A 13,217-nucleotide genomic window follows, 5' to 3' on the forward strand; every position below is an offset into this window, starting at 1 on the left:
TTGTGAACCTCATGGAGTTCAACAAGTCCAAGTGCAAGGTCCTGCATCTGGGCTGGAGCAATCCCCAGCACAAATAAAGGCTGGGAGAAGAATGGATTGAGAGCAGCTCTGCGGAGAAGGACCTGGGGGCGCTGGTTGACATGAAGCTCAACGTGGTCAGCCATGTGCACTTGTAGCTCAGAAAGCCATCCGTATCCTGGGTTGCATCAAAAGCAGCGTGGCCATCAGGGCAAGGGAGGTGATTGTTCCCCTCTGCTCTGATCTCATGAGACCCTGCCAGGAGTGCTGCGTTCAGCTCTGGGGCCTCTACCCAACACAGGAAGGCCATGGATGTATTAGAACAAGCCCAGAGGAGGGCCACAAGGATGATCAAAGGGCTGGAGCACCTCTCCTATAAAGACAGGCTGAGAGATCTGGGGTTGTTCAGCCTGGAGAAGAGAAGGCTCCAGGGAGATGTTACATGGCCTTCCAATACCTAAAGGGGCCTACAGGAAAGCTGGAGAGGCACTCTTTGTCAGGGAGTATAGTGACAGGACTAGGGGTAATGCCTTTAAATTAAAAGAGGGTAGAGTTAGGTTAGATATAAGGAAGAAAATCTTTACTCTGAGGGTGGTGAGTGGAAATCCATTTATGGAGTGGAATTTCCATCTATGGAAATTGTACATAGGCAGTAGGAAAAATTGATTCCCCCCTATTCAACAGTTTTAGGACTATGCCTGCTCCAGGTTTGGAATCACCCAGATATTGAGAATTTGGGATGAGCAAAATTAAGGTCTCCGAGGATGGTTACAGGGGTGTCACATATGACAGAATGAAAAATCTGGGTTTGTTTAGTTTAGAAAAAGAGAAATGGAAGGGGGAATCTTATAGGTATATTCAGCTCCTTGTCGATAGTCATGAACAAGATGGAGACAGAGTCTTTCTAGAAATGTTTAGCAAAGAGATGGGAGGCAGCAAAAACAAGCAGTAGCAGGGAAAATTCTGATTAGCTAAAGAAAACACCGTTAGCCGTGAGGTGCTTTCACAGTGATGGCTAGCTAAACTTTACCACACCGGTCTCTCGCCCTCCCCCTACTCAAAGGAAAGTGAGGAGAAAATGTGATGAAAAAGGGTTGAGATCAGGACAGTTTAAAAAGGAATAAAGAAAGGAAAAGAAAAAAAAAAGCTATAACAAGAATAAACAAAGCAGGTGATGCACAATGCAACTGGTCACCACAAGCCAACTGATGCCCACCTTGTTGCTCAGCAACAGTGGCCTCTCCCGCCAACCCCCCCCAGTGTTATTGTCCCACATGGCACCACATGCTATGGGACATCCCTTTGGCCAGTTGGGGTCAGCTGTCCTGGCTGTGTCCCCTCCCAGCTCCCTGTGCACCCCCAGATTCCTCGGATTCACCAGGAGGAAGTCACGCTTGATAAACCTCTTAAAATTATGTGGTGAAAGGACTGGCTTGGAAGACAAGAAGAGGGCATTGGATATAGACAGGGGGACTAATGGCTGAAGTGCAACCCTGCAGAAGGAGATTTGAGTACTGAGCTGCACAAATGCTCTGCTGCTACCACACTGCTATTAATATTCAGCAAGTGTGTAATTCAGAGCTTAACCCAGCCTCACAGAAGGAAGTGCAGTCCCAAATGTGTCCTCCTTACAACTAACAGTCTAAACACAAGTGCAACGTCGGGGGAAATTCAGAGAAGATGGGACCGCTGTTGTGAAGGACAAGGCAAACTAGAATAAACACAGCATACGGTAAGAAAAAAGAAGGAAAAGGTTGTTCATCCCTTGAGACAAAGATAAGACTTCAACGGGAAGAGAAAGTAAAACAGCACAGGTGTGTTATTTATTATATACCCTACATCTTCCCTCGGAACAGTCATAGTGAGGTCCCGACTCTCCTCCCACACCATTTTCCCTCTAACCCTTGCTGATAGGATCAGCAGATTAAGAAGATGAACAAATCTTGCCACCTTTGGTCGCTGTCTCCCAAGTAAGAAACCTGCACACAGGCAGAGACAGGCAAGTGTTTCTCTCAGGAAAAAATAAATAAATAAATAAATAAAATTTAAAAAAAATAGTAAGAAGGAAGGGAAAAAAAAGACAAAAAAAAAAAAAAAGCCACACTCAGAGCTAGTGACCATGCCTCGTCTGCTGGTACCTGCCATCCACTGCACCATGCTCTTTTCAATGACGGCTCATTGTTACTTTTTTTGGAGGGAGCTCCAGCCCTTCCGATTGTCCTTGCTGGTCCTGTGTTGGGGATTGAGCTGATGGAACCTTTGCTCTTTGCTGGGGTACCCGTCTCCTCTTTCCTTCTGCCTACAAGACTTTCTTGAGGAGGCTGGCTTTAGCATACTCACTGCTTCTGCAGCTGTGCTCATGGGGTAGAGGGATGTAGGGCTTGCTGAGCAGAGCGCTGGGAAGTTGAGAGCCCTGCCTAGTGAAGCCTTCTAGGACTGTGAGCGTGTGGGGGAGGATGCATGTTCCAGGTGCTTCCCGTTGGAAGGCCTTGCAGCAGCTCCCGTGCCACGTGCTGTTGAGGTCTTCCTTTGTAGATCGTCGTGTGCTGAATGAAGTTCATCACAGTGCGACTGGGGTATACGAGGGGCTCGGTGTTGTCTCGCGAAGCAAAGTGGTGGCTTCTCCTTGTGGCCTCTGACAGAGTTACCTTGCGCTCTGCAGCCGTGTTCTGAGTGCACGAAGCTCCTTCGGCCTTGCTGCACTTCCCTTGCCTGCTTCCCAAAGTTTCTCTCTGCCAAGCGGAGGGCGGCTGAGGTGAGAGACGGAGGCAGAGGCGTCAGCACCGCCGCCTCAGGGGCCTCACTCTGGTCCCCCGCCCATGCTGAGGCGAGATGTGCGTGGCCTATGAGGTGTCGGCCCCTTTGTGACACGGTGGGTGACATCATGGGGCTCAGCTATAAAACCCCGTCCCCGCCGTGCCCGGCCACACTTCCCAGCAAGGCCTGGGAGGTGTTGGAGTTGCTCTCGCCAGCGCTGCTCTGCTCCACAGGAGCTGCTCTGCCAGCAGCAGAAGGCGAGGGGAGCCTGTGGGAGAGAACGCTGGTTGGGAAGTGTTGAGGAGGAGAAGGAGGAGGAGCCAAGGGAGTTTTGTAGCAGGAAGAGCACCTCTTTCCCAGCTGCTGTAAGGCAGGGGCAAAGATGAAGCACTACCTGCTCTTCAGCCCCTTGAAGCCTGAGGAACTTTCATTAATTAAGGAGCTCACCAGCAAAGGTAAGGCCCTGGGGGGCCCTTGTGGGAGCACTGTTGTCGCAAAGATGGACATGAGCTGTGGAAAGCTTGGGGCTGCCACTGCCGGGGGAAGGTCTTCTGAAGGGTCCTGGCGTATGCAAGGAGAGCCCTGAGTGCATCAAATGTGCTTCCCAAGGTGCATCTGATGCCTCCCCTTCCTCCCCAGGCCTGTCCTGGGCACAGTGCGGGCTTGCAAGCTGGGCAAGGTCCAGGAGCTGTGCAGCAGCTTGCCCCAGCAGTGCGAGTGCTGGCTGAGGGCAAGGCAGAGCTTGATCACACACCACTGTCACCTCTGTGGCTATGGGGGTTCAGACTTCATGGGCATTGCCAACTCACCGCATCTTGGGATCTGTCTTTTGCTTTCCAGAAATCTGCCAAGTGTGGGATAGTACATCCAAATACATCAGAAGGCAGCTGTTGCGGAAGCAGGTGAGCCTTACATCCTGCCCCTGGCCCATCTTGCCCCTTTGGACCTGGGCCACGCAGCACCATCTTCAGGGCCCGCAAGTCACGCAGCACCCTTGCAGCTCTGCCCAGCACTGCCATTGATCCCTCTTCTTGCTTGCGTTTTCAGGTGGTGAATATTGGAATCGGAACCTTTGCCGTTGTGCCAGCAGACACCACTAGTGCCGATGGCAAGGCTATGGTTGTTCAGAAACCCGTGTTCAAGCCCTGCAGGTTTATGATGACATTTTACAAGCTCAAGTGTGCCGAGAACGAAATTTCTAGTAAGAAGCTTTTTGCTTTGCTTTCCCTGTGCAGCCCTTGCCTTTTGCTCCATGCAGTCGTCCCTGTGCCATGGCAGAGCAAAGTGTCTTGCAACATGGACAGGCCGAGTGTGGGTGCACATACAGCATCCCAGAACCTGCCCCTCCCCTGGGAGTCAGCCCCCTCTTTGCGGCTCGTCCCACCCTCTAGCTGGATGCTCGTAGCAGGTGGCAAAGCTTCCCTTGGCCTTCTGTTCCCCATCTGCTCTGCTCTGGAGATGTGGCCAAAGCTGGCAAGGGCCTTCCCCGTGGCACAGCATTGCACGAGGGCTGGGCGCTGCCCACACTTAGTGTGTGAGTTTGCTGAAATGCGTGGGGACTGACGTTGTTGCTTCATGGTTGTTTTCTAGTTGAGACACCATTTGCTCCGCTGGACTTTGAGCAGATTGCCTCAGACATCCACTTCCGACCAGAAATAGTAGAGCAGTGCATCCATGAGACCCTGCTTCTCTTCGCTGGTGCCCTCCTGGACAAAAAGGATGTGGAATTCTTCTTCAAGGGTATCGGCATTCTTACTGTGCGAAGAAAAGTGGTCACCATGAACTTCTACACTGAGTTCCTGCTGGAGGTGGATGACACAGACAACATGTATGAAGCTCTTCTCACGGTGAGTGGTTCGTGTCTCCGGGGCTGCTGGCAGCTCTGGCAATGCTGTCAAAGCTCTCTCAAACTGCTTTCTCCTTGCCTGCCTCGCCATCGGGTGAGACAGGCTCGAGGAGCTATACAAACTCTCGGTAGCACCTGGGCCTGTTTGTGTGAGGGGCTAATGACACCAAAGGAGAAAGTGGGGCGAGGATTTTGGAGAGGCAGCCATGTCCCTGAGCAGTGGGAACGTTTGCTACCTTTGGGAGCAAGGAGCCCATATCCTCGGCTTCTGCTGACGTGTGTCTGTCCCATTTCAGGACTCCAAGATGACGGATATGATTGCATCTGACGGCAAAAATAAATATACTCGTATCAGTGGAAATAGTTTCATCACACTACCAACGTGAGTGCCATCTCTTCTGCAACATCTGGCTGGCCAGGGGAGCTGGTGCCCAGCTCGTGCTTTGGGTGCAGCCCCTTCATGGTGCTTCTCTCCTGCCAAAGTGAGGCAGGACCAGCTCGTTGCTGGGAGGGCTTCCAGGCTGACCCCCTGCTCAGTCCTTCTGGGCAGTGCAGATGAAGCGGCCAGTCTGCAGTTGAGGGTCCCTGAGAGTGGTGGGAGGGTGTGAGGGGACAGCGAGGAGGACTTGTGTTGGGTCTGGCGGGAAGGAGAGGGAAGCGCGGGAAGAAGCTTCTGGAGGCTGTGGGGCCCCTCAGCTTGCACAGGCCATTGTGTCCTCCAAAGGTTCAGCAGTAGCTCCCAAAGAACCCTGCCAGCAGCTTCTTAGTGTGGGACACCAAGGGAACACAGTGCCTCTTTTGACAAGTGGTGTCTATCTGTTTCCAGGCTTATACTTCAGGACCCGCACTGCAATCCGATTTCCATCAAGCCCAAAAGAGATCCGCAGCCTTGGGGCAAGGGTGGCCGAAGAGGTAATGTCCCAGTGGGCTTCTGGCAGGGGGTTGCATGTTCTCCTCTCGTCCTCGCAGGGCAGGAGAGCCAATGTTGATGTGTGGGGCATGGGAGAGAAGGCAGCTGTGTGGGACAAAATGCCCCAGGAATGGTGGCTCCTAGGGTCGGCAATGAGTGTGGGTGGGCACGGCTGAGCAGCTCTGCTGCTGCCGCTGCCCTGCACAGACACAGAGGTGACATCGTGGTGTTCTCTTGCAGTGAGTGTGCTGGACCCGGTGGTGCTGGCTCAGAGGAGGGTTTCTCTAGCCAAGACGGCAGAGAAGAAAACCAAGGAGGATAAAAACAAGCAGGGTGACCAAGCCAGGTGAGCCTGCTGGAGAAGTGTTGTGGTGGAGTTGGGGGACATAAAGGCAAGAGCCTTTTGTGCCAGTAAGAAGTTTCCATAGGCTGCAGTGCATGTGCTCATGCCAAAAAGCACTGGAAACATCAAAGGGACAGCTGTTGTCCTGGTGGAGACATGGTCTTCCTCCTGCATAAGCACTTTCTGCTGCTGGAGCTAAGGTGTGAGCTGCGAGCCCAGCTCTTAGAAACTGCCTCCAAAAGTACTCCCATAAGCTAAGCCTGCTGTGTCTTTTTAGATTCCTGCCACCAATTCATGAGAGGTCTGGGGAAGAGCTGAAGAAGCCAAAACCTCCAGCTCATCCACGGCCATCCACGGCTTTTCCTCTGGACCCTCCGACAATGGTACGCCATAGGTATTTGCCAGCCCCGTTCCACTTTGGGGTCTCCAGAGCAAGGCAGAAGCAGCAGCTGATGCTGCCCACCATCCCTGTGCTCCTGCATGTACCCAGCCCCAGGAGACTAATGCTGTACGCGGTTGTGTTTCCCTTGCCTGCAGGGAGTGTGCTCTGTGTGCACTCAGATAGAAGAAAGACAGGAACGCATACTGATGGGCCACAGGCTCAAAAAGATTGAAGCTGAAATGTGGGACCAATACTATGTATGCATATGGAGTAGGAGCATGGAGCATGGCGTGTTTTCAGAGTCCCCAGGAAAAAATGCCCCCAGCAGGCATTTGCCCTCCTCCTTGGGAGGGAGGGGAGCAGTGCAGGTCTCCGGCATGGCAGCGTTACAGTCACCACCTGGCCACTCAAGGGGCCTGCTGTCTGCCCGCTCCCCTGCACGCTGAAAGGAGCAAAGGGCCAAGCCAGCAGCGAGCTGGGCATGGGCACGGGTCTGCCGGGAGACTGTACCTCTCTGCAAGGGATCAGAGCCCGCAGTACCTGCGCTCTGAAGACTAAAGTGAGCCTGTGCGAGGCACCTAACTCAGCAGAAGCACACCCCCAGGCAGAAACGGCAGGCCGTGCCCTGGGCTCAGGGAGCAAGGGCTGTAGCCTTGAAAGCACTGGCTGTTGGTAGCAGACCCCATTGGAGAGGGTAGCCCACTGCTGCTCAGCGCCATTTGCTGCAGGAGTGCACTGGGAGGGGCAGCCTCAGCTCCTTGCAGCAGTTCTTTAGGAGACTCTCTTCTGGTTTTGCAGAGACCCTTCTGCCAATTGCTCAAGTGCTTGCGACGTCCTTCCCACATCGTGAGAAAGGAGTACGATCAGATGTTCAAAGAGAGGATGAAGCAGAATGATAAAGGCCAAAGACATACGAGCCAGAAGGCACCACAGGGATGGCACGAAGAGCCACAGCCCCCGAGGACAGCACAGACAGAGTAAGTGTGCACAGGTCCAACCGAGGCCTGGGAAGAGCCCTGGAGGACCTGAGACCCTGAGCCATGTTCTGGGGTTCCCAGGGCTTGTCGTCCTCCCCTTCCTCGTGACATGGAAAGGAGCAGGGTGCGATGCCACCCCCAGGGGCCTCTCCGCACCCCCAGGCCGGGACTTGACACAGGTCCAGAGGGGAAGGCTGTGGGTGCAAAGGGCCAAGGGGGTCGCGTCTGATGGTGGGCATCTCTGTGGGACGTTGCAACACATCCCACAGCTAGGGGCCTGAGTGAGGCCTTGGGACACTTCTGTCCCTTCTTCCCCACACAAGTGGGGGAAGTGAGATGGTTTTGTGCCAGTGAGATGTTCCCCTCAGCCGTAGTGCATGTGCTCATGCCAAAAAGCACTGGAAACATCAAAGGGACAGCTGTTGTCCTGGTGGAGACGTGGTCTTCCTCCTGCACAAGCACCTTGTGCTGCTGGAGCTAAGGTGTGAGCTGCGAGCCCAGCTCTTAGAAACGGTCTCCAAGTGTACTCCCAGAAGCTAAGCCTGCTGTGTCTTTCTAGATTATTGCCACCACTTCATGAGAGGTCTGACGAGGAGCTGAAGAAGCCAAAACCTCCAGCTCATCCACAGCCTAAGCCCCCTGAGCACAGGGCTTTTGCTCAGGACTCTTCAAGACCGGTACGCCATAGTTATTTGCCAGCCCCGTTTGCCCTTGGAGACTCCAGAGCAGGGCAGAAGCAGCAGCTGTTGCTGCCCACCGTCTCTGTGCTCCTGCCTGTGCCCAGCCCCAGGAGACTAACCCTGCATATGGTTGTGTTTCCCTTGTCAGCAGGGAGTACGCTCTGTACGTACTAAAATAGAAGAAAGACGGCACCGTATACTGATAGACCATAAGCTCAAAAAGCTTGAGGCTGCAACGTGGAACCAATATGATTCAACGTTGCAGAGGCTGATGATGGAGCACAGGCAGGTATGGCATGCATTCAGAGCCCCCAGGAAAAAAATGCCCCCAGCAGGCATTTCCCCACTCCTTGGGAGGGAGGGGAGCAGTGCAGGTCTCCGGCATGGCAGCGTTACAGTCACCACCTGGCCACTCAAGGGGCCTGCTGTCTGCCTGCTCCCCTGCACGCTGAAAGGAGCAAAGGGCCAAGCCAGCAGTGAGCTGGGCATGGGCACGGGTCTGCTGGGAGACAGTACCTTTCTGCAAGGGATCAGAGCCCGCAGTACCTGCGCTCTGAAGACTAAAGTGAGCCTGTGCGAGGCACCTAACTCAGCAGAAGCACACATCCATGCAGAAAAGGCAGTCCCTGCCCTGGGCTCCGGGAGCAAGGGCTGCAGCCTTGAAAGCGCTGGCTGTTCATAGGAGACCCCACTGGAGAAGGTAGCTGGCTGCTGCTCAGCGCCATTTGCTGCAGGAGTGCACTGGGAGGGGCAGCCTCAGCTCCTTGCAGCAGTTCTTTAGGAAACTCTCTTCTGGTTTTGCAGAAAAACTTCCGCCACCCGCTGGAGTGTGACCAACATCCTTCCTTCCGTGTCAGAATGGAGTACGACGAGAAGGTAAAGGAGAGGATGAAAGAGAATGAGGAAGGCCTAAGCCCTGTGAGCCAGAAGGCACCAGAAGGATGGCAGGAAGACCCACAGCCCCTGAGGAGAGCACAGAGAGAGTAAGTGTGCACAGGTACAACTGCGGCCTGGGAATCCCCCTGGAGGCCATGAGCCCTGGAGCAGTGTTCTGGGGATCTCAGCGCTCGGAGTCCTCCCCTTCCTCGTGACACCGGATGGAGCTGGGTGTGATGCCACCCCCAGGGGCCTCTCTGCACCCCCAGGCCGAGGCATGACACAGGTCCCAGGGGAAGGCTGTGGGTGCAAAGGGCCAAGGGGGCCATGTCTGATGATGTCCGTCTGTGTGGGACAAGCAACAGATCCCACAGCTAAGGGGCCTGAGTGAGGCCTTGGGACACTTCTGTCCCTTCTTCCCCACACAAGTGAGGGAAGTGAGATGGTTTTGTGCCAATGAGATGTTTCCCTTGGATGCAGTGCATGTGCTTATGCCAAAAGGCACTGGAAACATCAAAGGGACAGCTGTTGTCCTGGTGGAGACGTGGTCTTCCTCCTGCACAAGCACCTTGTGCTGCTGGAGCTAAGGTGTGAGCTGCGAGCCCAGCTCTTAGAAACGGCCTCCAAGAGTACTCCCAGAAGCTCAGCCTGCTGTGTCTTTTTAGATTCGAGCCACCAATTCACAAGAGGTCTGAGAAGGAGCTGAAGAAGCCAACACCTCCAGCTCATCCACAGCCTACACCCCCTGAGCGCCCGGATAAACCTCAGGACCCTCCAACAACGGTACGCTATAGCCATTTGCCAGCCCCGTTTGCCCTTGGAGACTCCAGAGCAGGGCAGAAGCAGCAGCTGATGCTGCCCACCGTCCCTGTGCTCCTGCCTGTGCCCAGCCCCAGGAGACTAACGCTGCACTCGGTTGTGTTTCCCTTGCCTGCAGAGGGCGCGCTCTGTGCGTGCTCAGATGGAAGAAAGACGGCACAGAATACTGATGGCCCACGAGCGCAAACAGGTTGAAGATGAAATCTGGGGGGAATACGATGCAATCCTACGGAGTAGGAGCAGGGAGCGAGAAAAGGTATGTCATGCATTCAGAGCCCCCATGAAAGAAATGCCCCCAGCAGGCATTTCCCCACTCCTTGGGAGGGAGGTGAGCAGTGCAGGTCTCTGGCACAGCAGTGTTCTGGTCACCACCTGGCCAGGCAGGTGCCTGCTGTCTGCCCGCTCCCCTGCGCGTTGCCGTGCGGAAGTAGCTGTTGCAAGAAGCAAAGGGCAAAGCCAGCAGCGAGCTGGGCATGGGCACGGGTCTGCCGAGGGACCATACATCCCTGCGAGGGATCAGTGCCCACAGTACCTGCGCTCTCAAGACTAAAGTGAGCCTGTGTGAGGCACCTAACTCAGCAGAAGCGCACTCACATGCAGAAAAGGCAGGCCCTGCCCTGGGCTCAGGGAGCAAGGGCTGCAGCCTTGAAAGCGCTGGCTGTTGGAAAGAGACCCCATTGGAGAGGGTAGCCCGCTGCTGCTCAGCGCCATTTACTGCAGGAGTGCCCTGGAAAGGGTAGCCTCAGCTCTGTGCAGCAGTTCTTTAGGAGACTCTCTTCTGGTTTTGCAGAACCCCGTCTACCACCAGCTGGAATGTGGCCGACGTCCTTCCTGCCTGTTGAGAAAGGAGTACGACAAGAAGCTGAAGGAGAGGATGAAAGAGAATGACAAAGGCCAAAGCCCTGCAAATCAGAAAGCATCAGATGGGTGGAAGGAAGAGCCACAGCTCCCCAGGTGAGCACAGAGAGAGTGAGTGTGCACCAGCCCCGCTGAGCCTGGGAACAGCCCTGGAGGCCCTGAGACCGTGAGAGTGTTCTGGGGTTCCCTGGGCTCGGAGTCCTCCCCTTCCTCGTGACATGGAAAGGAGCTGGGTGCGATGCCACCCCCAGGGGCCTCTCTGCACCCCAAGGCCAAGGCATGACACAGGTCTCGAGGGGAAGGCTGTGGGTGCAAAGGGCCAAGGGGGCCGTGTCTGATGGTGGGCGTCTGTGTGGGACATTGCAACACATCCCACAGCTAGGGGCCTGAGTGAGGCCTTGGGACACTTCTGTCCCTTCTTCCCCACACAAGTGGGGGAAGTGAGATGGTTTTGTGCCAGTGAGATGTTCCCCTCAGCCGTAGTGCATGTGCTCATGCCAAAAAGCACTGGAAACATCAAAGGGACAGCTGTTGTCCTGGTGGAGACGTGGTCTTCCTCCTGCACAAGCACCTTGTGCTGCTGGAGCTAAGGTGTGAGCTGCGAGCCCAGCTCTTAGAAACGGCCTCCAAGAGTACTCCCCTAAGCTAAGCCTGCTGTGTCTTTTTAGATTCGAGCCACCAATTCACAAGAGGTCTGAGAAGGAATTGAAGAAGCCAACACCTCTAGCTCGTCTACAGCCTAAGCCCCCTGAGCGCCTGGGTTTTTCTGCTCAGAAAACTGCAACCACGGTACGCCATAGACATTTGCCAGCCCCGTTTCCCCCTGGGGACTCCAGGGCAGGGCAGAAATGGCAGCTGTTGCTGCCCACCGTCCCTGTGCTCCTGCCTGTGCCCAGCCCCAGAGACAAACGCTACACACGGTTGTGTTTCCCTTACCTGCAGGGAGCGTACTATATGCGTGCTCTGAGAGAGGAAAGACGGGAACAAATACTAATGGCCCACAGGCTCAAAAGAATTAAAGCTGAATCATTGGTTAAATACGATTCCAGCATGCGGAAGCTGATCTTTGAGCGAAGACAGGTATGGCATGCATTCAGAGCCCCCAGGAAAAAAAAAGCCCCAAGCAGGCATTTCCCCACTCCTTGGGAGGGAGGGGAGCAGCGCAGGTCTCCGGCACAGCAGCGCTGTGGTCACCACCTGGCCAGGCAGGGGCCTGCTATTTGTCCGCTCCCCTGCGCGTTGCTGTGCGGGAGGAGCTGTTGCAAGGAGCAAAGGGCCAAGCCAGCAGCGAGCTGGGCATGGGCACGGGTCTGCCAAGGGACTGTACCTCCCTGCGAGGGATCAGTGCCCTCAGTACCTGGGCCCTGAAGACTAAAGTGAGCTTGTACGAGGCACCTAACTCGGCAGAAGCACCCCCCCAGGCAGAAAAGGCGGGCCCTGCCCTGGGCTCAGGGAGCAAGGGCTGCAGCCTTGAAAGAGCTGGCTGTTGGTAGCAGACCCCATTGGAGAGGATTGCCCCCTGCTGCTCAGTACAGGCGTGCACTGGGAGGGACAGCCTCAGCTCCTTGCAGCAGTTCTTTAGGAGACTCTCCTCTCGTTTTGCAGAAGAACTTCATCCACTCGCTGGAGTGTGACCGACGTCCGTCCTTCCTCTTAAGAAAGGAGTACGACGAGAAGCTGAAGGAGAGGCTGAATCAGAATGTGAAAGGCCAAAGCCCTACGAGCCGGAAGGCAGCAGAGAGGGGGCAGGAAGTGCCGCAGCTCCCCAGGAGAGCACAGACAGAGTAAGTGTGTGCCAGCCCCGCTGAGCCTGTGAAGAGCCCTGGAGGCCATGAGCCCTGGAGCAGTGTGCTGGGGTTCCCAGCGCTCGGAGTCCTCCGCTTCCTTGTAAGACGGGAAGGAGCTGGGTGCGATGCCATGCCCGGGGGCCTCTCTGCACCCCACAACCAAGGCATGACACAGGTCCCGAGGGGAAGGCTGTGGGTGCAAAGGGCCAAGGGGGCCATGTCTGATGGTGGGCGTCTGCATGGGACGTAGCAACACATCCCACAGCTAGAAGCCTGAGTGAGGCCTTGGGACATTACTGTCCTTTCTTCCCCAGCCAAGCTGATGGCCTTTCTTTTGGATCCTGCAGGAAAGGGGAGAAGATAAGGCTCTTGGACCACCGTGAGAAGGCCCAGGGCGTGCCGTCCACGCCAGGAAACCACAAGCGGCCCTGCAGCTTCCAGCTGCAGAGGCCGTAGCCATCAACTCCAACATCGAAAGCTGAGGCAGGCGTCAGCACCAGTACCAGGGACACTCCAGCAGAAGCTCCCACCTCTGCTCATGGCGCTGCCCCCTTTGCAGTGTGAGAGCTGTTAGCAAGGGGTGTGAAGGGCGCCTTCCAAAGGATGAACTGCCAAATAAAGAGTGCTGGTGCCTGCTGCCAGCTGGACTGACCGCGCTGTTCCCTGCATGGCCTTTTTTTACACAAAAGAGGAGAGGAAAAGCCCTGCAACTCCCAGTATTGCTCCCATGGTCCCTCCCACCTCTCCCGGTGGAGGGCAGCTCGTGCAGGGGGACCTTGGGCCCTGTGGCAGAGGGCTTCTCCCAGTGCTGACGAGGACCATCTGCCGCCAGGGACTTGCTGCTTTGCAGCAATGGCCGGGAATGACAAGCAGGTTTCTGTCTGTGGTACACCTTCCTTGACATCCATTTTGCAATTAGTGGGCCCACAGACCCATTCTCCTGCTTTGGGGAGATTCTTGGATT

At 55.4% G+C, this 13,217-nt stretch overlaps 1 protein-coding gene across 3 annotated transcripts; it reads left to right on the plus strand.

Annotated features, from left to right (window-relative positions):
* The first annotated feature begins 2,088 nt into the window (after positions 1-2,088).
* On the plus strand, positions 2,089-12,924 carry LOC136788978 (coiled-coil domain-containing protein 81-like). Of its 3 annotated transcripts, none has more exons than XM_066988185.1 (19): positions 2,089-3,230; positions 3,616-3,677; positions 3,823-3,976; positions 4,366-4,622; positions 4,918-5,003; positions 5,448-5,533; positions 5,772-5,877; positions 6,152-6,257; positions 7,055-7,233; positions 7,793-7,910; positions 8,065-8,202; positions 8,718-8,896; positions 9,455-9,572; positions 9,727-9,864; positions 10,399-10,562; positions 11,135-11,255; positions 11,409-11,546; positions 12,072-12,250; positions 12,601-12,924. In XM_066988185.1, exons 1-19 carry the CDS (start codon positions 3,158-3,160, stop codon positions 12,707-12,709), a joined length of 2,511 nt encoding a protein of 836 aa, XP_066844286.1. In that variant the 5' UTR covers positions 2,089-3,157; the 3' UTR covers positions 12,710-12,924. The 3 variants fall into 3 exon arrangements, with proteins under 3 accessions (XP_066844286.1, XP_066844285.1, XP_066844287.1); XM_066988184.1 differs by having other exon boundaries at positions 2,090-3,230; positions 8,062-8,202; XM_066988186.1 differs by lacking the exon at positions 11,409-11,546 and having other exon boundaries at positions 2,091-3,230; positions 8,062-8,202.
* Positions 12,925-13,217: the final 293 nt, after the last annotated feature.

The sequence above is a fragment of the Anser cygnoides genome, chromosome Z (genome assembly GCF_040182565.1).
Source record: "Anser cygnoides isolate HZ-2024a breed goose chromosome Z, Taihu_goose_T2T_genome, whole genome shotgun sequence".
Classification (NCBI taxonomy): domain Eukaryota; kingdom Metazoa; phylum Chordata; class Aves; order Anseriformes; family Anatidae; genus Anser; species Anser cygnoides.